General features: G+C 40.1%; 1 protein-coding gene across 2 annotated transcripts in view; it reads left to right on the top strand.

Annotated features, from left to right (window-relative positions):
• KLF7 (Kruppel like factor 7) overlaps nt 1-27308 on the top strand; it is a 93951-nt gene that overhangs the window by 58888 nt on the left and 7755 nt on the right. For both annotated transcript variants that reach the window (XR_005557856.1, XM_039352878.1), the window contains exon 3: nt 11628-11751. Coding sequence is in view for 1 of the 2 variants with exons in the window: in XM_039352878.1 (XP_039208812.1) it covers nt 11628-11751 (124 nt within the window). In the remaining variant the exon portion in view is untranslated. The remainder of the gene's footprint in view (nt 1-11627; nt 11752-27308) is intronic.

Below are 27308 nucleotides of genomic sequence, written 5' to 3'. Positions count from 1 at the left end.
GACCTTACGCTTATCCTTATTCTCTGTAAGGTATGGCTCTAAAGCTTCCCCAGACAGCTCTCCCCCCAGTAAGGGGTTGCAGAAAGGCGCCATTTGGACCTGGCATCCGCATGCCAGTGTTTCAGCCAAAGCATACGGCGTCCAGTATTTTCACCCTGGATGAAAATCTGTCCGCCTGTAGTGTCGCATCGGAAGCATATTCTGTTGCCGCCACCATCTTGCTCAAATCCTGGTGGGTTCGGATATCTTCCACCGGAATTCTGGCCTGAAGCTCTCTGAGCCAGCGGAGAGCAGACCTATTAAAGAGGCTGATGTAGCTGCCCTAATAACCCAAGCTGTAGCTTGGTGTTTTCTTGCGAAAAGTTAGCTCCTTTTTATGGTCTTCTGCCTTTAGGGCATCAGACACGTCCCCAGGAGTGGCAGTGGGAGATACCAGGGATCCCAAGGGTTCGTCCATCTTGGAGACCTCCAGGGCATCTGCCAAGTCCTGGGCCACATTATATAGCCTTTTCTCACTGCCTCTCGGAATAGGGAAGGTACCCGGAGATTCGCACTGTTTCCTGATTGCAGTTAGAAACATAGATGGACATGGTATGCGGTGTTGTGTGGTTATCGGTTCCGTGAAGTTCGGATCCGCCTCCGAGTCCAGAGCAGCAGTCGATGTTGATGTGGAAGGCTCGGGACCAAGATGGGCCGTTGAAGTGGCCTTTCGGAGCAAGGGGACAAAATGAGACGGATTAAAGAGACCCGTAAAGGATGGCATTTCGGGAAGGTCTTCCTCTTCATCCGACATCGGAATCCCCACGTCCGCACCATACTCACGAAAGGATGAACCCTCAGAGTAAGAAGACTGTGAAGGTGAAGTAGGTGCACCATATGCCTCGGTAGTTGGCTGGTGGATTGGTATGGGGGAAACCGAGGTAGACCTAGGCACCTGAGATCCAGCCTGAGGGGCACGTGCTACCGCCTGTGCAATCAACTCATTTAGGCGGTCCTCCAAGGGAAGAGGAACTGGCTCTGTTGGTCTAAGTCCAGCCGCAGTAGGAGTAAATGTGGCTTCCGGGGCCGATTGTTGAGCCTGCTGAGCCACAGGCTGCACAATGTGTTCCCGATGAGATGAACCACCCGGTAGAGGGGTAGAGACGGTATCCCCTGGGACCAGATCCCCAGAGGGGAAGCGGAGGGTCCCAGTGGTAAATCAAATGAAGGAACTTCAGCCTGAGTGACTTCAGTCCTGGCCTGTCTTTGAGCTTTAGAGAATACCCTCTCTAATGCCTGGTGTCTCCTACTGGCCTGTTTTTCCTCCTTTTTTGATGTTTTGCCTGTAGACCTAGCCTTGGCTTTGGCCTTGGCTGAAATCTTTCCTGCCGCCTCTTGATTAGAAGACTTCTGTCGTATAGAGGTTGATGAGAGTGGTGAAGCTCCGTTCTTGGAAGAGCCAGACTCCTCCATCCTCGTGGATTATCACAGAAGCACGATTGGGTACTCCTGGTATCCAGAGGCAGCTGTTTGTCTACTGTGGATAAGCACAGGAGCATGATAGAGTACCCCTGGAATCCAGAGACAGCTGTTATTGTCTACTTGGATAATCACAGATGCACAATAGGGTACACCTGGTAACCAAGGACAGCTAATTTGTGGATAACACAGGTGCACGATGAGGTACACCTGGTATCCAAGAACTGCTAATTTATGGATAACACAGGTGCATGATAGGGTATACCTGGTATCCAAGGACTGCTAATTTATGGATAACACAGGTGCACGATAGGGTACACCTGGTATCCAAGGGTTACTAATTTGTGGATAACACAGGTGCACGATGGGGTACACCTGGTATCCAAGGACTGCTAATTTATGGATAACACAGGTGCACGATAGGGTACACCTGGTATCCAAGGGCTACTAATTTGTGGATAACACAGGTGCACGATGGGGTACACCTGGTATCCAAAGACTGTCAATTTAATAACACAGGTGCACAAAAGTGTACACCTGGAATCCAATACTGCTATACAGGGAGAGTCAAGGACCTATTGTTTATGTAAATAATGTTAAGTGTAGATGAGGAGACACCATTTCAAATTCTGCCAGAAGGAGTAGTGTTATCAAATGAATAACTGATTTGGATAAGAGGATTAGTGCAGGCTCCAAACAAACAAACCAGGACTGGCAGATAGAATATGAAGAGAACTGTTAGTTCTCAAAATGGTGGTTTCAAAATGGCGGCCGTTGTGAAAATGAAACTCACTGAGTCTATTAAACAATAGAGAATGGTGCCCAGTGTCCACAAATGGCAGACGTAATTCTGAAAGAGCTATTTGGCCACTATGATGTGGTCTGAACATCCCTATAGAATCCAGAGGACCTTCCCAACAAGGAAATCAATAAATAGCTTCGGTGGCGCGGTCGCAGCCTCCAAAAAAACAAACGGAGCTCGCCTGTGTCTTCCGCCCTTTTTAGCCGCCTAAAGGAGCCGCCAGCCAGCTGATTTAATGAAAAAAAAAACCTGGTTTGGAGCGGTGTGTGCTCAGCCGGTGACGAGGATTGCAATTGGAAAAGATCGAGCCTCCAGACTGTTAGAACTGCAGAGGCAGCCCCGGAAATCATGAAAAACAGCGTTTTAAAATGCTGGGAAGCCTTCCTGCTTCAGTCTAATTCAATTGCGTCCTTGGGCCTACGCACCCAAAACGAAACGAAAATAATCCTCAGGGAAGCCTCCCTGACTGATTAGTACTTCCACACACACACCCCTCCTGAATCGTAGTCTTGGAATTGCGGTTGCTAACCCCAACCAGGGAAGAAAAGCAGAGCAAAATAGAGAAAAAACTACTATTGATGTTTGTAAAGAATTAATAAAAGGTATTGAACTTAATAGAAAACCAACGAAGAAGTTTAGGGAGGAATGGAAAAAAACGAAAGCCAACCAAACGCAAAAAGAGAAGCTGAACTAAGCCTCACTTTAAAGCTAAGAGGGGAAGGGGGGGTTGGAAATAAACAGCAATCCGACCCCAGTGCTGAGCCCAGCACTGAGCAGAAAACTGTTTAAAGTCAAGGAAAGATGGAAAATCCACCAATGGAGACTATACCTGCCTAAGAGCCAAACTTGCACGTCTGTCCATGGGCAAGATCAAGTCAAGACTGGGATCTTCTAGTCCTGGAGAGGCATGGCAACTTTGGCTGACTTGATCTGATTGGGCAGGAACACAGTCTAAACCCATTAGTGGATTCTCCATCTCCAGTGCTGGAGAACATATCTTTACTGTCAAGTTTTTCTTTAAAAGACTTTGTGTAACAGTCCTTCACCAGGACTATTCAGTGGTAATTCTGGATCCTGCTGAACCTTTTCATCACTCATTGCTAAAGCCAATGGACTGCATTATTTTCAATATTCAAGCAAATTTGCCAGTGCTTTCCTCTCAGTCTTCCATTTTGTTGAACCTGGCAGATCCCCTGATATTGCATCTTCCATATTGTGTATATGAAAGCCTTCTGCTTCCATTTCAAGCTCTGCTATGCCCAATGATCAGTTTCGGGAGGGGGGGGGAGAGAAAAACTAATACAATGTTGACTTCTACCCAACCTCCCTTGAGTGTTTCCTTCCTTTATATCAAAGATTCACCTGTTCTACCAATTTTGATACTGTTGCTTCTGCTTTTCTTGCTAACCTCTTAACTCTTAAGTGTTGAGATCTGTTTCCAGAGAGAAACTCAGGGGTCTCCGTCTCAAAAGCAAATATGATGGGACCAATCTCCATCCTAAGCTAATCCCACTTGCACCTTCGCTCTTCCATTCTTTGATGAGCATGTGAAGATTGTGATCATAGCACCACTCTTCAGTACTTTAAAACAACTATCTGCTTTTACAGGATCTTATGTGCTCCATATTTTAGCGATCAAATCTGATATTCTGTCCAGGTGTATTCTGATATATTTCCACTGCCGTGGCAACTATTTATAGCCCAGTTCTGAACCAGTACAGACTTCAGATCTGGGCATGGTTCCCACGTAGCATTTAGATCACTTTTTGGATGGAGATTCCTATAACTCTGATTCTTCATCAGAATAATCAACACTCATTTGTTGATCTGAGCTGAGGGGTTTTCTCTTTCAGACAAAAATTAAACCTATACCAAGCCAGTCTGACCTACAGCACATTCCCTCATATTAGAAGTAAACCAGCCTGTATTTTACTGTGTTATCCTGTCTTTATGCCTATGCCTGTTCAGAAATTTGCAATCTTGAATGAAAACACTTTTATACAACATTGCAGCATCTTGATATTTTATATAGAGTCCAAGACAAAGGTTGTTTTAATGTCCACAACATAATTTTGTCAGCATGAAAGTATCTTAGTCTATGTGAAACACATCAGTATTCTGCCTCCCTGTATAGAACAGTTTGTAAATGCAACACAATGGGGCAGAAGCTTAATTCTTCTGGAGACTCAGACTAGCCAATTACCAGCCCTGTCTGACTAATATTAGCAATTTCTTATGGGTGAAAGCTTTGCCCCATTTCAGCAATCTGACAGATGACAAGTAAGAGGTCATCAATGTGTTTTGTAATGAGGCCATTCATATTGCTAAGCAGCAAATTAATACAGTCAGGCATGCGGGTGTCAGTGCTTCTAAATTCATGGCAGAATCTGTCAGTCAGTAAACCTTATGCAAAAGTGTGAACAATATCTGCTGTTTAAAAAAAAGGTTATTTCCAATTGCAGGTACTATTCTGGAACAGATACTTGTATTATGATTCTATGCCATGTTGACTTTTGGGATTGGTGTATGTCTTGCAAGTATTCCTCATATTGATCCACCTGATAGGTTGGAACAATATTTTGTCAGGTATTTTTTTAAGTCACATTTCTTGGGCAGAACGAGAGTGGGTGCCTCACTACACTTCATTTTTTGTTTTGCCATTGCCAGATTTGTCTTTTTTTTTCTTTTTCCATTTGTCCACCAGATCGGATCTTTCTTATTATCAGCAATTAACATTGCTGATAATAAGTTTCAGCAATATGAGATGTCCATTGTATTTCTCCCATCCTATTTTTAAGTAGGTTTTGAAAGGAAATTTTTAATTCCTTTCTTTCCAGATAATTAGCTACTTCAACATGGAGCTTGTCACTAGTTGTTAATATCTAAGCCAGACATGTCAAACTCACGTCATGTAACATCACGCAATGTATCGGAGCTTTTTCCCCATTGCTGGCAATGGGGTGGGCGCAGTTTCCCAGTGACGCGTCCGGCCCATGGGCCGGCAGTTTGACACCCCTGATCTAAGCCCTTCAGTCCCATAGTTCTTTCTCCTCTCTACTGACTTGAAAAACAGCATTTCCTGTTGCTAATGTCAGCACATCAATCCATGGAATGTGAGTCTTTCTTTTGGATGTTTTTATTCAGATATTTGATGTTTCACAAGGATAGGGTGGTTTTATAAATGAGTATTTCCTTCCACTCCAAGGTTGCACCAGAGTTTCTTTCTGCAGCAAGAGTTTATGTTACCTGTAATTTTTCCAGACCTGACTTCGCCAGTGACATGCTCTCTCATTATAATTGATATTCACTTGCAAAGGAGTCGTTGGTTCTCTCCCAGTACTTCCCATCACTAAGCAACATTGCCCTTTAATTGCCCATATGCATGAATAAGAAACACCACAGTGCAGAAAAGCCACCTTTCTCCCCAACTGTGGCTTTTTGAGTAGTCTTTTCTGACTACCCAATTTAGGAAGCTTCCCTGTTTGGATTGGACATACTTCAGCAACAGGACAGAAATTGAAGTCATTTCAGTTGCTAGATTGGAATGCTGCATAGCAGGTGAGACTCCTTTCCAGAACATTTCAAATAGATGACTGTGTAAGTGCAGAGGCCCTATGTGGAATTCACAATGGCATGTAAAAAATTCTTTTCTGCAGGAAGAAATTACAACAATTCTCACATTTGGGGAGCTAAAGCAATTGTGGTTGCCTTCTTTTTATTCTGTCTTCTTTGGATTGTTGGAATCTGCTATGTTTTTATTTTTCTAGGGAGCGCTTTATATTGCATTTTTGTACTGTATTTGAGCTGCCAAGAATGTTGATTTTGATCATGGTGGCATAGAAACAAATATATTGCATAGTTGCATTAAATTAGATCTTCATTGGCTGATCAAATGCACAGTGAATGTGGGAAAAAAGGAAGGAGGGGGGGGTTAATTAAAATTCTCTCTGAAATTACTTTTTGTTTCCTAAACACAGCATTATGGGGTTTTGTGAATTATGCTATTTAATGAAGGAGGATATCCTGGAATAATGGAGGAATGGAACAGTGTAATAAAGGTGCAGATAAACAATAAGTAGGTAAGAGCACTTGGGAATGAGAAGAATGTCTTATGACCGATCCCTGCCATTTTTATCCACTGGACAGTGCCATTCAAATTTAAGCATTAGTCCAAAATGTATGAATCACAAACATGGCTCAGCAGCCCCACCAATATGGCATACCCAGATATTTTCTAATAGAAGAAATAGAAATACAAAGAGATATCAAAAGCAAAATAAAGTTTGTAAAGAATGGTGTATTTCAAGGATGTCCCTAGATAAAACATATCCAGCTCACCAAGTAAATCATGGGGGAAAGCCTTTCAGAACTCTTAACAATTTTTGCAGTAGCAGCAGCAGCAGCATTTCATACTCATTTGATTACAGATTATTTTTTATGTTAACCCATTTTATTGAGCATGTTCCTCTTTGAGATCTGTTGATCTACAGCAGCTTAGAAATACTTTATCAATAAACATAAATTCCTTTATGTCCTCCTTTTTATCCTCTTGAAGTCATGTAGTTAAAATGCACTGTATAGCCTTGATGATTATGCAGTACTCCATTTATTGAACGAAGAAACATGTAATTGAGCAGGAAGATATTTTCAGACCCTCCGTCAATTTGCTTTAATTGTGAGGAAGAGCCAGGTCGTATTTGGTTGGCTACTGGAATAGCTTTCTCTCCAGTGGCTGATTCTTATATCTCAGGCAGGGAAGACACCCAGAGGAGGACCTCTGATATTGATCTTAGGGAATTGTTGGTAATAGCTAGGGGGAAAAAAATGTGTTAGAACTTTATGGGTTAATACCAGCAACATGAATTGGAACTGGAAAAGAACCTTATAAAACTTGCAAAATATATTCTCATTATCCAAGTATATTCAACGCTCTGATTGCATCATTTTTGGATCAAATAATTTAGGCTGTTTTCAAGGGCAGCTGTATAGCATGTAGCATTAACCTAATGAAACGTGTATCAGGATATGGATTACTGCAACGAGACCTATTCACACGGAGCACTACAGCCTAAAATGTGTATTATTCTACAAAGGATGTGTATATATAATGATAAAAATAGAATTAGAAGCTATAAACCTGATCCTCCCAAAACAAGAATACAGTAATAGCATTTCTGTCTTGCCTAGATTGAGCTTCAGTTTCTTGGCTTTCATCCAAACCCTCAGTGCAGTCAAGTGCTGGTTGAGCACTTCCAACTCCTTACCTGGAATTCTTGAGAAAAGAGTAAAAACATCTGCGTGCAGATGACACATTACTCCACATCTCCAAATAATGTTCCCTATGTTCCTTTGTTCCCTGAGGGTGTTCTATAACGTGAGAACCTTGGAGAATTCTCCCCCATTGTGAATGTCAATAGGTTGAGTAGAAATCTTCCAGCACCACTATTGGAGCTAGACATGTTAACCATTACAAAGCAGTTTATCCTGACCTATGTAAAGAATTTTCTCAGAAGGATATCTGAAAGCTCCAGAGAACTCTAAGAGAATGGACAGGGTGCATCTCACTTATCTCTTTCCTAAGAAAGATAATCAGAACAGAACAGTATAACAGATTTGGAAGGGACTTGGAAGTCTTCTAGTCCAACCCCCTGCTTAAGCAGGAGACACTATACCATTTCATACAAATGGGTGTTAAATCTCTTCTTAAAAACCTCCAGCAATAGAGCACCCCCAACTTCTGAAGACAAATCTGGTTAATTGTTCTAACTGGCAGGAAATTTCTCCTTATTTTTCCTTGATTAGTTTCCATCTATTGCTTCTTGTCCTGCCTTCAAGAGCTGTGGAGAATAGGTTGACCCCTTCTTCTTTGTGGCAGCTCCTTAGATATTGGAACACTGCTATCATGTCACCCCTAGTCCTTCTTTTCATTAAACTAGACATACCCAATTCCGGCAACCGTTCTTTATATGATTTAGCCTCCAGTCCCCTAATCATCTTTGTAGCTCTTCTCTGCACTCTTTTTGAGAGTCTTATATTGTGGTGACCAAAACTGGATGCAGTGTTCCAAGTGTGGTCTTACTAAGGCCTTGTAAAACGGTAGTAGCACTTCATGTGATCTTGATTCTATCTCTCTGTTAATGTAGCCTAGGACTGTGTTGGCTTTTATGGCAGCTGCAACATACTGCTGGCTCATATTTAATTGGTTGTCCATTAGCGGTCCTAATTCTCTTTCATAGTTACTGCTAATATGCCAGATACCTGCACATTTGGTTTTTCTTACCTAAAACCTTGCTTTTCTCACTACTGAATTTTATTTTGTTAGATAGGGCCCAGTCTTCAAGTCTGTCAAGAATCTAGATCTTGAGCCTATCTTCTGTCTATCCCTTGCCAGTTTGGTGTTGTCTGCAAATTTGATGAGTTCCCCTTCTATTCCCTCATCTAAATTGTTTATGAAGATATTGAAGAGTACCGGGCCTAAGACAGAATCTTGAGATACTCCACTGCTTACTTCCCTCTATACAGATGTAGTTCCATTGAGGACTACAAGTTGAGTACAATTTATTAGTCAGTTACGAATCCATCTGGTGGTGATGCTGTCTATCCTACATTTTACTAGTTTATTAAGCAGTAGATTGTGGTCTGCTTTATCAAATGTCCTACTGAAGTGCAAGTAAATTATATCTACAGCATTTCACTGGTCCACTAATTTAGTTACTTTTTTGAAGATTTCAATAAGATTTGACTGGCATGATCTGTTTTTGTCAAAGCAACACTGGCTTCTGGTTATAACTTTGCTTGCCTCTAGGTGTTCACAGATTCGTTGCTTGATTATCTTTTCCAGAATCTTCTCAGGTATTGATGTCAGGCTGATAGGTCTGTAATTTTCTGGATCCATATTTTTTTCCTTTTCCAATCCTCTGGTAGTTCCCTAGGTCCCTAGGATCTTTGAAAAATGTGGTTCAGTGGTTCTGAGATCACATCTGTCAGTCCCTTCAGAACCCTGGAATGTAATCCATCTGGACCTGGTGATTTGAACTCATCTAGAGTGAATAAGTGTTTTCTTACCATTTTCTTGCCTACTTTGACTTGCATTCCTAATCTGTCTTTTACGGTATTGTTTTTGATATATAGAACTGTTTTTTTGGGGGGGGGGCACTGGGATAGTTTCAACCAGATCTAAAAATTATAAAAGTGAATCTAAAACTGCTTAAAATGGATCTAAAATTTTTAATTGATTAAAGAATATCCGAAAAAATACCTATAAAAGAGTGAGAATCAATGTACAAAGTCAGTGACAGTTTAACCAGTTCTGTTTAAAAACATTACCTTCTGTTCACTACTTGCTTAGGCTTAAAATGCCAGTAAAGGGTCAGAGTTTCAAATAAAGTAAAAAGTGCCTTTGGGGCATTGCACAACCTTAATTTATATTTTGACTATTATTTATTCCCATGAATTAATATTGTTTGTCTATAGTGAATCATTTGTTCAGAACTACAGAAACTGCAAAGAAAAAAATGCTTAGAAGGTTTCTGAGTACTGATGCTGATCTGTCCAAACCAGAGGTCTAATAAGCTAAATTCCATGAAAATCATATGTACATGCATATATTTACTGTCTTTGCAAGTCCACTGGAGTTGGGTGGTCAATAAATTTAAGCAAATAATGAAAATAATAATGATATGATAACAATAACAACAAGTTAGGACTTGAACTATTAAGTTTTTACCAGTTCCAGACTGTGAATCAAATTAAAGATTAAATATTAAATAATAACAAAATACATAAAGCGAGTTCAGAATATGTTGAGATCAAAGCTGAGTGGAGGAAATATCATAAAGGCAGTTAACACCTGGGCAGGGTCTGTAATACTATACTCAGCTGGAATCATTGATTGGACACAGCTAGAACTTGATAACTTGGATCGAAAGACAACTAATGATAATGCACCATGCTCTGCACCCAAAAAGTGATATTGATCTGTTGTACTTGTCTAGATCTCAGGATGGCAGAGGACTCGTATATGTGAAACAAACTGTGGAAGAGGAAAAATATGGTTTAAAAGACTACATTAAAAAAAGCAAAAGAGCCTTTGCTGAATAAGTGAAACCTCTTGAAAACAATGAGATTGAAAGCAGAATATTGAAAAGAAACAATTGACCATTTAGCTTCTAATTGGAAAAAGAAGCCTATGCATAGTCAATACCTGAAAGCCATTGAAAGAAAGGTAGATACAAAGCTAACATGGGGCTGGTTGAGATCAAGGGTGCTGAATAAAGAAACTGAAGGCTTCATTTTGGCTGCAAGAACAAGCCCTGCAGACAAATTCCATGAAAGCAAAAATTCAGCATGTCAGTAACAACAGCAAATGTCACTTATGCAATGAGAAAGATAAGACAGTGGATCACCTTATCAGTGGCTGCAGCAAAATCTCACAGACTGGTTATCTACAAACGTCATAATCGAGTTGCCAAAATCATACATTGGAAGCTTTGCCAGAAGTTTGGGTTCGAATGCAGTAAAAATTACTGGGAACACCAAATTGACAAAAGTTCTTGAAAATGAACAAGTCAAGATCTTGTGGGACTTTCGGATCCAAACAGACAGATAACAGCATGCCTGACATCACTATTGTGGAAAAGAAAAAAGTCTGGTTCATTGATATTGCAATACCAGGTGATGCATGAATTGAAGAAAAACAGCTAGAAAAATAACAAAATACCATAATCTGCAAATTGAAGTTGAGCGAGTGTGGAGGAATAATAATAATAGGAGCTCTTGTAACAATATCCAAAGGGCTGCCTGAATATCCTGAATATCCTGACTGCAAAAAACCATTCTACTTGGAACTGCTTATATACTCAGAAGTTACCTTAACAGCTCTTAGGTCCTTGGTTAGGACTTGAACTGTTAAATTTTTTTCCCAGTCCCAGACCGGGAATCAAATTGAAGATTAAATCTTAAATTATGATATTACTTATAGAGGCCTTAGGAATGAAGAATGCCAAAACACATTTGACTTAACTTAGGATTTTGCTGCTGTGTTGAGGTGCTACCAATTCTCCAGTCTCAAAAATTATCACTTACAAAATGTGTGCAAGGATTTATACAGTAGATATGAAAAATAAATATAAGATAGCCATGGCAATGAGAATGTGGCATTGCAAGTTCAATTTACTTTCGCACAGGAAGTGATTATAATAACTTGCAGGTTCAGGACAGAATTATGTCAGATGTCCTTGTTCAGACAGCAATCATTACATCGGGGCAACCACTTTCAATGGCTTATGGAATGTTGGTATGAATAGGAAGTGTGCCTTTTATGCAAATTTTGCTTTCAGCATTAACAAGACTTTTATAATCTCCGCAGGTGAGAAGCCTTACAAGTGTTCATGGGAAGGGTGTGAGTGGCGTTTTGCAAGAAGTGATGAACTCACACGGCACTACAGGAAGCACACGGGAGCAAAGCCCTTCAAGTGCAGCCATTGTGACAGGTAACAGTTACTATTTTCTCTCAAATTATATCCCACTTCTTAATTCAAGAAGTGCTCTCAAAGCAATTAAAATATTATGATGTTGATTGGTCCCACAGTCAGCCAGACGATTAGGCTGGATTTGGCATTTTTATCCACCTATCGAGTCCTGGGAACTGGGAAAGGCAGCTGTTGTTTGGTAGTGTTAAAGATATTGTGGCAGAATATAACCTGATCCAAATAAAGCTGCCTTTTGCAATTGACTGATGGTAAATTGGTCAATCCTGATGGTGCTGCAAGTGTTTTAGCATTGCACCCACAGTGCCTATTACCGTTAGTACTATCTTTGCTTTCTTTTGCCACAGTTTTTCTATTTCTATTTGTAGGTCTTTGACTTTATTTTCTCCAGTTATTTCTCTTTTATTGTGCTGCCTCTGTCTTTTGATGTTATCATTATTTAAATACAGCACCTGTCTTATTTTTGTGAAAATGTATTGACTTTGTCTTTCAAATGTATAGTTTTGTATACATTTGTACTTTTATGACTTCTCTGCACAGATTCTAAAGAAAAGATAATACATTCTGCAGCTCCTGGATTCACAGATACTGCTCAAAGAGCAGGTGGCAGCTATGCCCAGGGGGCCTTTGTATCGGTTCATCTGGGGCACCAGTTGTACCCTTTCTTCAATTGGGAGGTCCTTCAGTCTGTAACTCATACTCTGATCACCTCACAACTACCATACTTGGAGCAGCCTGGAAGCTATAGCTGATTTAAAATTCAGTAGCAGTAACAGTAATAGTCATCTGTCAACATGCCCATGAATCCCCAATACTCTGCTGTATTGGTTGTCATTCAGCCTCTAGGTCTAATTCAGGGTGCTGTTTATTACCTACAAAGCTGTGTATGGCATAGGGCCTGGAATCTCAGGGCCAGCTTATCTCCTATCCTTTCTGTCTGTGCGGTACATTCTCCCAGAGTGGGCGAGTCTAGGTCTTCACTATTAAATGTTGTCATCTTGTGGAACTAAGGAAGCATGCCCTCTCCATCATTGCCTCCACCCTCTGGAACAGCATTCCCCCAGAGATAAGGACTACGCTATCTCTCCTTGGGTTCTGGAAAGCACATAAAACCTGGCTCGATCCCAGGCTTGGGATGGGTGCATTATTGTTTGTTGGGCTGGGCAGGGGGACTCTTTTGATTTTTTTTTTATTTGTGCTGTTTTTGGATCATTTTACTTTAGGCTGTTTGTGTGGTTTTAGGTTTTATCTGTTTTTATGGATTGGAGAGGAGGTATTGTATACCACCCAGAATCCCTTAGAGTTCGACAGCTATAATAAATAGCTAGTTTTCTTGGTGAAATCTTTTCTTTTTATAGGCATCATAGCAGTGGTTTTCAACCTTTTCTTCATTACAGACCCCCTTTAAATACCTTTTGTGGTCACCGGCCATGGTCCCAAACCCCAAAGACCTAACTCAAGATTTAAATCATAACATTTCTTCAAGGCTGCAGGGACCCCAATGACTACCTCATGACCGCCCAGGTTGAGAACAACCTCACTATAGGATTAGCAACAGGATTAAAACATTCCTTTGCCTGTCCCATTCATACCCTACAATATATAGGGAAGGCATTAACATTTAGCAGAATGCATATGGTGAGAAAAATTAAACACTTGCCATATAGCTGGCTTCTACTATGAGACACCAGTCTGCCAAAGTATTGCAGTCCTTCTCTGAAGCAGTAGAGCAGGGGTGTCAAACTGCCGGCCCGCTGGCCAGTTTCATCATACTGGAGCCGCGTCCACCCCATTGCCGGCAATGGCGAAAAAGCTCCGATGTGTAGGGAAGAGCCAAATGTGGAGAATATGCTACTCTATTTATCCATATAAATCCTTTGTTATAAAAATTAGTTCAAGCATAGCTTGATAGATATGTTTATTATAGCCTATAAGATGAGACAGAAAGGAGGATAGGGAAAAATTTGAAATAGGAAGAATTTAAAATATATAGAATGTACACTTCTGGCAGCAGAATGTGAACTGTATATAGTTCACATTCTGAACAAATGTCTTTTGGCATTTGTCTCAAAATTATATAATGCCAAATTTTCCGAACAAGCAACTTAAATAAATTATTATTATTTATTTGTTTGTTTGTTTATTTGTTTATTCATTCATTCATTTATCCTATTTCTAAACCTCCCATTTCCGTCAGGTAGCAATAGTACTTAGACATATACCGCTTCACAGTGCTTTACAGCCCTCTCCAAGAGGCTTACAGAGTCAGCATACTGCCCCCAACAATCTGGGTCCTCATTTTCCTGACCTCAGAAGGATGGAAGGTTGAGTCAATTTTGAGCTGGTGAAACTCGAACTGCCAAACTGCTGGCAGCCGACAGTCAGCAGAATTAACCTGCAGTACTGCATTCTAACCACTGCGCCACCACGGCTCATATACAAATATACAACAGATTTAATAAAATAGGGAATATATATAAAATGTATATTTATGGAAAAGATCTATTAAATGAAGAACAGCTACTTGTATGATATGTATTAGGAAAAAGGTATTGAAAAAACGCAGATATTGGGGAAATATTCAGAGAAATCCTTATAGTATTTAAAGAAACATTGAAAATGTTGCAAATAAATGTGCAAACAAGATGGAATGAATTTAAGCAAGAATAGCACTATCCGGGGATGTTGCATACTTCTCTATCAGATTCTACCCCCTCCCCCTGCCATCTTTACAAATTTCCTTAATTATCTGAAAAGAAAAACACAAATAGCAAAACAAAATGCTAGCTTCCTGAGAGTGACCTATGACTAGAGGTGATGGTTAAAACAAACTTCCATAATACTCTTACTGGGAAATGGATGTTTTTATTCCTGTGTGTCTCTATGAATGCTGCCTAATGTCAGCCATTTTATATTCATCTGATAAGGTTCTTATGAAACATTTATAATACGCTTTCAAAATATGTCCATTAGTCCCAAAGATTGCCTACTTTTTCGCTAAGGATTGCAAAAGTGAAAAACTGGGGGGAAACGTATTAACAAATTTGTTGACCCCTAATGAAAGATGAAGCCAAATTGAAAACCAGCCTCCAAATCAGATACATAAAATGGCAAATGTTTTGGTTTTATTTTTATCAAAGGCACTGAAAGAAATAAAAAGCCATATTTAAAATTGTTGCATCTTGAAATGTTAAGAATTCAAATTATAGGTCATCCTTATTATACACTTCTGCCTTGCAGTTGCATATTATCAAACCATGCATAGTAAAATTTAAAAAAATTATACACCTGTGCAAAAGTCCATCTGCCATTGTAGTCAAAAACCACAGATCCAATGAGAACCTTTTCTGCAAATACTGAAATCTTGTTTCAGTAGAGCAAATGTGGATATGCAAAGCTTCAAAGGACTAAATAACAACTGCTAACTATATAGTTACAGCCATAAAAATAAAATTATGAATAAGTTAACATGGATGCAGATTTTGATCAAAACAGTAATAGGAAATGCTGCAATAAATAAAAGGAAAAGTGTAAAATGTTCCCGATTTAACAATTAACTCCAGTATGAAGTATGAAGCAAAACTAGAAAGAAAAAATAATAAAATACAAAAGCAAAACCCAAAACTCTTTTCATTACCTGAAGATAATTATGAATTTTTCTTCATGTAAGAAAAAATGTAGCTAATATTGAAGTAATCTCTCTCTCTCTCTCTCTCTCTCTCTCTCACACACACACACACACACACACACACACACACACACACACACACACACACATTTTCTCTTGGTCTGTTTATCAGAGCAGTGAAGCAGAGATACAGGGTGACTTTGAGCCAGTCACTTCTTCACAGTTCAACCTATTTTGTAGGGTTATTTTATATAGGAAAAAAAGAGGTAAGAAAGCTATATAATAGCTGAATAAAAGGCAGGATGTAAATCTCTCATATTAATATTATATGAATATACAACTGTATACTTATTATTTAGCTTTATGAACTCACGTATCTAGGTAAGAGGTTGTACAAGCAGCTGTTAAAGTCCTTGATATTTTTGAAATCTGATTTAGAAATCTAAAATTGAAAACTTACTTCATTGTTTACTTTAGTTATCTTGGCATATTGCTGATAAAATAAAACCTTTAATAGATTTTGGGGTAATAAAACATAATAGGTCTGTCTTTGCTAAACAAGCTGTAGACTACTTAACTGGAAATATGGACTATGGCAGTCTAAAACTAAGGTCCTATTGAGGGACTAATCAAATAATATAGCTACATCTGGCTTTGACATGCTTTAAAATCCTATTTATAAAAGTAGCTTTCTGGGCAGGTTTTAGAAAATTATCCATCCTTTTTTCATGCAGCCTCAAGTCCATTGCTATAATAAGAAAATGTTTATAATACAATCAAAGCTCTATTTCCCTCCTAAGCACATGAGAATTGCCAAAACCCATGCACGCAGAACGAAAGAACCAGTCTCCTGTTTCTTAACAGGAAAGAAATCTGATCTTTTTTCACATCTCTCTTCTGAGGTTTTTTGCATTACCAATTAATTGTCTTCCTCCTGCTATCTGCTTGCACTGCCTTCCTTTGCTTTTTATCTCTGGATCCTTGACTATACTTAGTTTTCCCATAACCCCAAAGTTTTGCTTAATTTGGTTAACTAAAGAAATATTTTCTTTCTGTGCTTTAGGAGCAATGGAAGAATACTCAAGACAATTGCCATTTCATTGATGTTGGTGGAAATAATACTAACTTGAAACAGCCAGGAAATTGTATTCTTGGAGTGGAGCTTTCTTGTTAATCTTTATTCTTAAGAGGAATCCAGAATTCGATTCATTCCAACCTTTTCATTGCTATAATCAATCCGTGCCATATTACTTTATCACAGTGTTACAGTAATTGATCTGTTGATAATACTGATATCTGTATTCCACAGTAACTAGTATGGAAGAACCCCACTAATTCTGCATGCCCAGGAAGATTCCATCTGTATGATTAAACAAGAATATTTTCTGCAATGTGAATATTTATATTTATATTTGAAACCGTGGCACCTTGATATTGATGTATGTCACATTTGCCATTCAAAATACCTCACATTTCCTCTTAGAATAGTTGTTCTTTTATATTGTAGTATTAGAGATGCATAGATTGATATGAGGATAAGAGAAAGATGATTCTGATTGGTCCTTTCCTCCCCCACTGACATACATTCCATTTTTAATGGACTAAGTCACTAGGCTATTTTCCAAACTATATGGTAAGAGAGTTACTTTGTGTTCTTATCTTTTCAGTTGCTTTAGAATGAACTAGGCAATTATTCTCAAGATTTCTTCATCCCATCTTTTGCTCCCTTTTTCATTTCACTTTCTAGATCAGAATCTTCCTGCGTTATTTTTTTAGTGGAGCATAGTGATGTTAATTAAATTCCACATGTTTTCAGGGGAATCCTAGCTCCAAACATGACACACATTCTTTTCTTCTTGAATGCTGCCTCTTAATGGGGGTTTGCAACCACGATGCTACCTGTACTTATTTTCAACTATGGTGATTTTTCATAGCACAGTAGTTTCCCATTGCCTTCTAAACCGCTGCTACTTTCCTGTGGTGGTATAGTTCATCCCATATATGCAGACTGCATATATTAACTTGTAGATGTTACTGATAGAACAGTTGCTCTTCATCATAGTATGCTTATTTATTTGTGGCATTACTTGCTAGATCACAACACTATTGTTAGATATATGCAACATATTTGTCAAATCAAAAGCATATCTAAAAATATGCTCTGAGAATAAGGGGTCTGAAAGAAGATAAAACTCAAGATTTGATGGAAATGGTGATTAATGACTTGGCTGTTATTTTGAATATTGATAAAGAAGAGTTACGTGGGGATGTGGAAAGAATTTATAGAGTCAACTCCTGGGTTGCAAAACAGAGGGATCTGCCTAGAGATGTGGTGATATATTTTGCTAAGAAGTCTTTGCGAAATCAGATTCTACAAACTTTTTATAATAAAAGATTTCAGATTGCTGCTCAAGATATTATTATTTTAAAGGAAATTCCACCTAAAATTTTAAGAACCAGAAAAGATTTTGCTTTTTTAGTAAATGAACTTAAAGCAAGACAAATGCCATTTAGATGGGAGATTCCGATGGGCATTGTTTTGAGCCATGCGGGGACACGTTATAGACTCAATACAGTTGCTAAAGCTAAGGAATTCTATAAAACGGTCCTGGGAGCAGGCTCTCCTTTGCCCATGATGCAGAAAGTTTTGAGTGATAAAGAGGTGGAACAGAAATCTGAAGCTATAGGGATGATGACTGCTGGACAGGTGGCATGGATGTCTCAATCAGAGATTAAAGAACAGAGAATGACCCGTGCAGCACATAAACGTAAAGAAAAAGAACAACAGAAAAAAGAAAAGGAAAAAGAAATTGGAGAATCTACTCAGCAAATTGTTTCAGTGCCGGTGGGAGGAGCAAGATCCAAAAGCTCTGCTACATATTCATCAGCAGCAGAATTTGAGCGGATTTTCTCCAGGCTGAAGGCCAAGGGAGATGGCAAAGCTCCTGTCCTGGAATATTAATGGATTAAACACTCCTCAAAAGAGAAAAAAAATTTACCACTATTTGAAACAACATAACAATGACATCATTTGCTTGCAAGAAACTCATATTACAGCTAAAGACCAAAAATATTTAAATAATCCTCGCTTGGGATCTCATTTTGTATCTCCCGCCCCTGGGAAGAAAGGGGGTGTGGTAATCTACGTTAAACAGAATTTATCTGCTACCCTGTTAGAATCAGATCCTTACGGAAGATATGTTATGCTTGAACTTGGTTTATATGGTAAGAAAATCCTTATTGTGGGGTTGTATGCACCAAATCAGCAACAGGAGCAATTTTACAGGTTACTACATCAGAAAATAACTTTGTTGGATTATAGATCTGTGATTTTAATGGGAGACTGGAATGGTGTCTTAGACACACAAATGGATAAAAAAGGCTCTTCTACCTTTTTTAAACAGGCTAAACTACCCAAAGCCTTTTTCGATATGAAAGAAGATTGGGAATTGAGAGACTATTGGCGTGAACGTAATCAAGAAGAAAAGGATTTTACGTTTTTCTCAGATAGACATCAATCTTTTTCAAGAATTGATTTCTTTTTGATTACAACAGATTTATACAACAGGGTAAAGAATGTAAAAATTTTTCCTAGGACACTGTCCGATCATAGTCCAGTTTGGATGGAACTGTTTGCAGAGAAGGAAGACAGGAGATCCTGGAGGGTGAATGAGAACTTATTTAAAAAAGAAAAAAATGTTCACAAATTAAAGGAATGTTTAAAGGAATATTTTACTTTAAATATGAATAAGGGAACATCAATGTCAATGGTGTGGGATGCAAGTAAGGCTTTCATGCGTGGTATTTTGATAAAAATGAATAATTTGCATAGACAGGAACAGACTCAGAAACGGAAAGACTTGGAAGAGGAGATTAAATTAAAAGAGAAATCTTTAATTTCAAATCCCTCAGATGAAAAGGTTAAAGGAGCTTTAAAATTGTTAAAAACACAATTTAATATGCTGATGGCTGATCAAGCTGCAACCAATTTGCTATTTATGAAACAAAATACATTTTGTAATGCTAATAAACCAGGGAGATGGTTGGCCTATCAGTTAAGAAAAAAACAGAAACAGAGGAATATAGATAAAATAAATTATAATGGTAAATTGGTTTATCAGAAAGAATTGATTAAGAAATCTTTTTTAGAATATTATCAAAAATTATATAAGGGTTCTAATATTCAAACTACAGACATAAATAATTATTTAGGCAAAGTTAACTTTCCTAAATTAACAGAAGATCAGGGAAAAAAGATTAACGGTTTAATTACTAAGGAAGAAATTGTTACAGCTATTAAACAATTAAAATTGGGCAAAGCGCCGGGTACGGACGGGTTGACATCTATTTATTATAAAACTTTAGTAGAAGAGATGATTCAACCGTTGTGTGAACTGTTTAATAAGTTATTACAGGGGTTAGAAATCCCTCCATCCTGGCGAAATGCATTTATATCTCTGATTCCAAAAGATAGTCAGGATCTCACTTTGCCTAAAAATTATAGGCCTATATCTCTTTTAAATGTGGATTATAAAATTTTTGCAAAAATCTTAGCTAACAGGCTTATGGGGATCTTGCAGCAGCTTATACACAGGGATCAATCGGGTTTCATAACTGGAAGGTACATGAAGAATAATGTTAGACAAATTATTAACTTACTAGAGTATTTAGAAAAGAATAACCAAGTCTCTGCAGGTCTGATATTTTTGGATGCTGAAAAAGCCTTTGACCAAGTGAATTGGCAGTTTATGTTGTGTTTAATTAAGGAGATGAACTTCGGACAAAATATATTACAAGTATTATCTAACATATATCAAAAACAGACTGCTCAAATTATTGTAAATGGGGGTTTGTCAGAGGCTTTTGTAATAGAAAAGGGAACAAGACAGGGATGCCCGTTATCCCCGTTATTGTTTGTTTTAACATTGGAAATTTTGTTGATTAAAATTCGGGAGTCTCAAGAAATAAAAGGAATAGAAATTAATAAAAAAGAATATAAACTAAGAGCCTTTGCAGATGACTTGGTTGTTACTTTGTCTCAACCTGTTTCCTCGGTGGTGAAATTATTACAATTGATTCAACAATATGGATGTGTTTCTGGTTTTAAAATTAATAATAATAAGACTAAAATATTAGCTAAAAATATGACTAATGGTGATAAACAGGCTTTAGTTAACTTAACAGATTTTGAAATTGTTGATAAGGTAAAATATTTGGGGGTTACACTATCTGTTTCTAATGTAAAATTGTACAAAAATAACTATGAAAAGCTGTGGATGGAGGTACAGAAGGATTTAAAAAATTGGAATAATTTACAGTTATCCCTTTTGGGTAGAATTGCAGTTATTAAAATGAATGTCCTGCCAAAGTTTATTTTTCTATTTCAAATGCTACCTGTTTTAAAGAACGAACGTAACTTAGATGAATGGCAAAAAGGTATTAATAAATTTGTTTGGGCAGGGAAGAAACCAAGGGTGAAACTTAAAATAATGCAAGATTTTCGTGAGAGAGGTGGACTCAAGGTGCCAAATATGAAATTGTATTATGATGCTGTAGTACTGACTTTGATTAGCGACTGGGTGAATTTAACAAATATAGAAATACTTCATTTGGAAGGCTGGGACCTACTTTTTGGATGGCATGCCTATTTAATATTTAATAAAAAAGTGGATTGGGTTTTTAAGTCTCATATTATAAGAATCTCTTTGTTAAGAGTGTGGAGAAAGTATTATAAAAGTGACTTCAAAATACCATTATGGGCTATACCTCGGCATGCCATAGAAGGTATAAGGAAAGGGGTAAATATGGATAAGGTCTCTTACGCACAGTTACTAAGATGGGATGGCCAAGACTGTCAGTTAAAATCTTTGGAAGAATTAACACATGAAAATTTAACTTATTCATGGTTCCAATATAGACAAATAGTGGATAGATGGAAGATGGATGGTAAAATGGGCTGGCTTAGAGAAGATGGAATTTTTTTAAAAGAAGTAAGAGACCAAAGGCCAACCCATATTAAGAGAGTTTATGGGGTTTTAGTGGAATTAGATTCAGAACCTGAATTAGTTAAAGATTGTATGATTAAATGGGCACAGAATATTGGTGAAACGATTTCAATGGATATTTGGGAACTTATTTGGATAAGAAATGTTAAATTCACACAAGCGCAAAATTTAAGAGAGAATTTTTATAAGATGTTTTATAGATGGCACCTTGACCCAAAGAAAATGTCCATTATGTACCCTAATCTACAGCCGAAATGTTGGAGATGTGGATACTTGGATGCTACCTATTATCATATTTGGTGGACCTGTAAGCATATAAAAGCTTTTTGGATTAAGATATGGTGGAATATTCAAAGAATTTTTAAAAGGAGGGTAAAATTTACGCCGCAATTATTTTTATTAGGTATTGTTATTGACTGTGATGCTAAAGAGGTTACATTGATGTTAAATTTGATTACAGCCGCTAGGCTATTAATAGGACAATATTGGAAGAAGGAATCTTTGCCTACTTTACAAGAATGGTTTTACAAAGTTTCGTATTTGGCAGAAATGGCAAAGATTTCGGCTTTCTTAAAGGAGCAATCTCAAGAAAAATTTTTTGCGGTATGGGAAAAATGGATAAATTTCATACAATATAATTTGGATATGGAAAAATATTATTTAGCTTTCTCATAATTTGTAATGAATGCTATTTCTTTCTTTCTTTCTTCTTTTTCCTTTTTATATATATATAATTTTTATGTATTATTATTCATATATATTTTTCGTCTATTTTCTTCCTTTTTCTTTCTCTCTCTCTTTTCTTTTTTTCATTTTTTTATTTTTTTTTTTTTTTTTTTTTCTTCTTAGTATATATTACTTATTTTAAAGTTTATGTTATGCATATTATTATTATATATATTATTATTGTGATTTTTAATCATTATTATTAACTATTTTATAAATTGTAAATGTTATTTTTAAAAAATTTGTTAAATAATCCTATATCCAGTTCTGGGAAGTCGGGGGGGGGTGGGGTGGTTGGGGAGGGGGGGGGTGGATTTTTATTTGTAAAACTTTTGAAAAATTTTAATAAAAAAAAAAAAAAAAAAAAAAGCATATCTAAAATGTTACCACTACAACTGGCAGTGCTGCTGACTGTCACAACTATTTTTGCAGTTCACCATATCTGCAATCTCTTATGCCAGTGGTTCTCAACCTGTGGGTCGCGACCCTTTTGGGGGTCAAACGACCCTTTCACAGGGGTCGCCTAAGACCATTGGAAAACACATATTTCCGATGGTCTTAGGAACCGAAACACCGCTCCGCATGGCCTCCTCTACCATTTGCAGGGAGAGAGAGACAGAGAGGCACTTTCGCTTCCCTTCTCTCTCTCTCTCTCTCTCAGGCAGACTTACCTCCTGCAGGGCTCCTGATTGGCTCTGTGCCCGGGTGCCCCACCCCCTGGGAGAAGCATGGCCAGGGCCTCATGGCTGTGGAGCCACCAGGGGAAGCCCCGGGATCCCTACTGGGAGTGGCCCGCTGGAGGCTCCACTGAGTGGGCCAGCCCTCCCGCAAGCCGCGGCCCAAGGGAGACCAGCTCCTGCGATCCCCAGCCAGCCTGACCATTGGACCCAGGAAGGCGCGCCGGAGTCCAGGCTGCCGGGAAGGAAGAAGGAGATTCAGCAAAGGTAGGAGAGGAGAGCCACCCTCTGCGGCCCAGCGCTGGCAGCGGCTTCCTTGCCCTCCTCCCCTTCTTCCTCCTGTTGTCCTCAAGGCGGGCGCCGGGGCAAGAGGGGTGCTGGGCGGAGCAGCCAGGCTGGCAGAGGGGCTGGCAGGGGCCGCGCGGCACCAGCCCCCACCGCAGCTCCATCGGATGGGCGGAGAGCGAGGCCAGGCAGCGTGGAGTCCCGGCTGGGGCAGCGGCAGTTTTCTCGCCCTTCTCCTCTCCTTCCTCCTGCTGCCCCCAAGGCGGCTCAGGCGGGCGCTGGGAGGAAGGTGGGCCATGTGGCACCAGCCCCCACCGTGGCTCCATTGATGGATGGAGGACGAGGCCAGGCAGCGTGGATTCCCGGCGGGGGCGGCGTCCAGGCTGGGGGCAGCGGGGACCCCCGACGATGCAGCAGGGGCTGCCGCAGCCGCTGCCTCCCATCCTGCTCCCCCTCCCTGCCCATTCAGCTGAGGACACAGCGGAGGCCAGGCCAGGGGTGGCGGGGACCCCCGACAATGTTGCCGTAAGAGAGAGAGAGAAAGAGAAGAAAGAGAAACAGGAAAAGAGAGATGAAAGAGAGAGAGGAGAGAAAGAGAGGGGAAAGAGAGAGAAAGAGAAAGGGAGGAAAGAGAGAAAGAGAGGAAAGAGAAAAAGAGAAAGAGGGAAAGAAAGGAAAGAGAAGAGAGGAAAGAGGAAAGAGAGAAAGAGGAAAGAGAAAGAGAGGAAAGAGAAACAGGAAAAGAGAGAGGAAAAAGAGAAAGGGAGGAAAGAGAGAGAGGAAAGAGAAAGAGAGGAAAGAGAGAAAGAGAGGAAAGAAAGAGGGAGAGGAATGGCACTTCTTCAACCAGACTGGGCAGAGCCGGTGGAGCAGCCTTCCTGCCCCCCTTCCCAGCCAGCTGGATGGGGGGTTGGGGGTCACCACAACATGAGGAACTGTATTAAAGGGTCGCGGCATTAGAAAGGTTGAGAACCGCTGTCTTAACCCATATCTGAGGCAACTTAAATTCATCCTCAGTTCCAGCTTTAAAGGAATATTTCCTCTCCTCTCTTCTCTCAATAGATTTTTGCAAGAAGTACAATCTGGCACACTTCACTGGCCATTTGACTGCTGACATGGTTGGGAGCTGGGATCAACCCTGCCCCTTTTTAGCCAGTTTAAATGTTGGTGATCACAGCCCTCTGTTCTGTTTCTTGGCATTGTTTTCCACTGCCAGGGTAGTTTAACCTCAGGAGAGACAGGACATCTGACTTCCACTTTATTAATACCTGGCTTGAGCTTTCCAATAGGGCTTGTCAGATCATAGGTGGACTCCTTATACAAACTTGTTTCCTGCTTCTTCTGAAAGAGCACCAAACTTATTTTTAAATACATACTTCATACTCTTCTGAAAGAGCACCAATCCTTTATTGCACAGAAGATAGGAGTGAGTGCTAGGTAGCGTCAGGTGTGTACTACTTTTGTCTCCATTGGGTGCATTACTGGTTGTCATTGGTTCTGCTGTCAAGAGAAATTTGTGTGATTGTATTTTTTACCCTTTTTATTATCTCTGATAACTTATGCAAGAGCTCTACAACTATCATACGAATCAGGCAAAGCTTTGATTTAATGGGAATATGATTTTGTCTACTCCATTTTGGCTTTGGCAGTTCCCAGTGCCACAGTGTTGTTATTATTATTTGCATGGCAAACACACTGTCCCAAAGATGCTTTTTCAAGAGGCAACTGGACTTTCTGGTTTTTCTTTGAAGATATTTCGCTTCTCATCCAAGAAGCTTCTTCAGCTCTGACTGGATGGTGGCGAGTGGAAGGATTTATACTCCTTGCAGACAGCTGGTCATTTGCATTCTTTTAGAGAAGTGGTTCTCAACCTTCCTAATGCCGCGACCCTTTAATACAATTCCTCATGTTGTGGTGACTCCCAACCCCCCATCCAGCTGGCCGGGGAGGGGGACAGGAAGGCTATTCCGCTGGCTTCGCCCAATCTGGTTGAAGAAGTGCCATTCCTCTCCCTCTTCCTTTCCTCTCTCTTTCTCTCTTTCCTCTCTTTCTCTTTCCTCTCTCTCTCCTCTCTCTCTTTCCTCTTTCTCTATTTCCTCCCTTTCTCTTTTTCCTCCCTCTCTCTTCTCTTTCTTTCCTCTCCCTCTTCTCTCTCTTTCTCTCTCTTTTTCTCTCTCTTTCTCTGTTTCCTCCCTTTCTCTTTCTCTTTCCCCTCTCTTTCTCTTCCTCTCTCTCTTTTCCTCTGTTTCTCTCTCTTTCCCCCCCTCGCTCTCTCTCTTATGGCAACATTGTTGAGGGTCCCCACCGCCCCCGGCCCGGCCTCCGCCATGTCCTCAGCTGAACAGGCAGGGAGGGGGAGCAGGACGGGAGGCAGCGGCTGCGGCGGCCACTGCTGCATCGTTGGGGGTCCCTGCCGCCCCAGCCTGGATGCCGCCCCTGCCGGGACTACACACTGCCTGGCCTTGTCCTCCGTCCATCGATGGAGTCACGGTGGGGGCTGGTGCCCGGCTGCTCCCCCCCAGGCACCCCTCTTGCCCCGGCGCCCGCCCGAGCCACCTTGGGGGCAGCAGGAGGAAGAAGGGGAGGAGGAAGAGGAGGGCAAGGAAGCCGCCGCCAGCACTGGGCTGCAGGAGGCAGCTCTCCTCTCCTACCTTTGCTGAACCTCCTTCTTCCTTCCTGGCAGCCTGGACTCGGCGTGCCTTCCTGGCCAGCGGGTCTAATGGTCGGGCTGGCTCGGGATCGCAGGGGCTGGTCTCCCTTGGGCCACAGCTTGTGGGAGGGCTGGCCCGCTCAGCGTAGCCTCCAGTGGGCCGCTCCCAGCAGGGATCCCGGGGCTTCCCTGGGCGGCTCCCCAGCCACGAGGCCCTGGCCGCGCTTCTCCCAGGGGGTGGGGCACCTGGGCACAGGGCCAATCAGGAGCCCTGCAGGAGGTAAGTCTGCCTGAGAGAGAGAGAGAAGGGAAGCGAAAGTGCCTCTCTCTCTCTCTCTCTCTCTCTGTCTGCAAATGGCGGAGGAGGCCATACGGAGACGGATGCGAAGCGGTGTCTTGGTTCCTAAGACCATCGGAAATATGTGTTTTCCGATGGTCTTAGGCGACCCCTGTGAAAGGGTTGTTTGACCCCCAAAACAATGTCAGGAGGACATGGAAGGAAAAAAGCAGATATTGAGGCAAAGTTTGCGCTGTGGTTAGAGGCAAATGAGGAAGCGGACATAGATCATCACAGTGCTTTTGTTTAGGGCTACCATAGCTGGGCTGCCAAAAACCAGATGACTGCTAATTGACAACAAAGAATTATAGTTTTTCATATCTCTCTTTTCTATTTAGTGACCTTATTTATTTATTTATTTATTTATTTATTTATGAGACTTATATATCGCTTTAACTGCGAGCACTCTCTAAGCGGTGTACACCAGTAAGCAATGTGTGTGTGTGTGTGTGTATATATATATATATATATATATATATATATATATATATATATATATATGTATATATATATTTATTTACATTGCCCCCAACAATCTGGGTCCTCATTTTACCTACCCCGGAAGGATGGAAGGCTGAGTCAACCTTGAGCCGGTGAGATTTGAACCGCTGACCTGCTGAACACAGTCAGCTAAAGTGGCCTGCAGTACTGCACGCTAACTGCTGCGCCACCTCGTCTCTTTTATGAATTTCTACAGCCCAAATATGGTCATCCTTGGTGACATGAAGCTCTTAAGAGTGATATCAGCTTGAACTATGAATATATATGCATATTTCTGAATGCTTTGCTCTTAGGTAGAAGATTGTTTAAAGTATTTTAGTGGGCTCAAATTTTATTGCAGTAGGAGCTGTCTGTAAATAAATAGCACACAATGGTCCTTTAAAATACTACATATTGTTTGAGAATAGCTTCTCCATAAATGGGACCAAGTTTGTGTCTTTTTTTTCAATGATTATTGTGCTTCCTTCTGGCTGGACCATGATTAGTTGGGCATTTCTTCCCAGCCACCCTTTTCAGTTGTACGCCACTGACTAAAGTTATTACGGAGCAATTATCTATATACATACATACATACATACTTCAAAATTATGAGATTGCCTCACCCATTTTTCTTCTTAAAGATTCTTCCATAACCATGAGAGCTAAAAAAGTAGATTTTGAAATGGATGTAATAGAATTAAAATTGCCAGATAAATTTGTATTCATTTATTACTCATACCATTTTTACTACATATCGGGTGCTTTACAATTT

This window comes from Crotalus tigris, unplaced genomic scaffold, assembly GCF_016545835.1.
Source record: "Crotalus tigris isolate CLP2741 ecotype Arizona unplaced genomic scaffold, ASM1654583v1 scf7180000018485.2372832, whole genome shotgun sequence".
Lineage (NCBI taxonomy): Eukaryota > Metazoa > Chordata > Lepidosauria > Squamata > Viperidae > Crotalus > Crotalus tigris.
The sequence above is the reverse complement of the archived record's forward strand: the minus strand, read 5'-3'. Positions and strand labels throughout refer to the sequence as shown.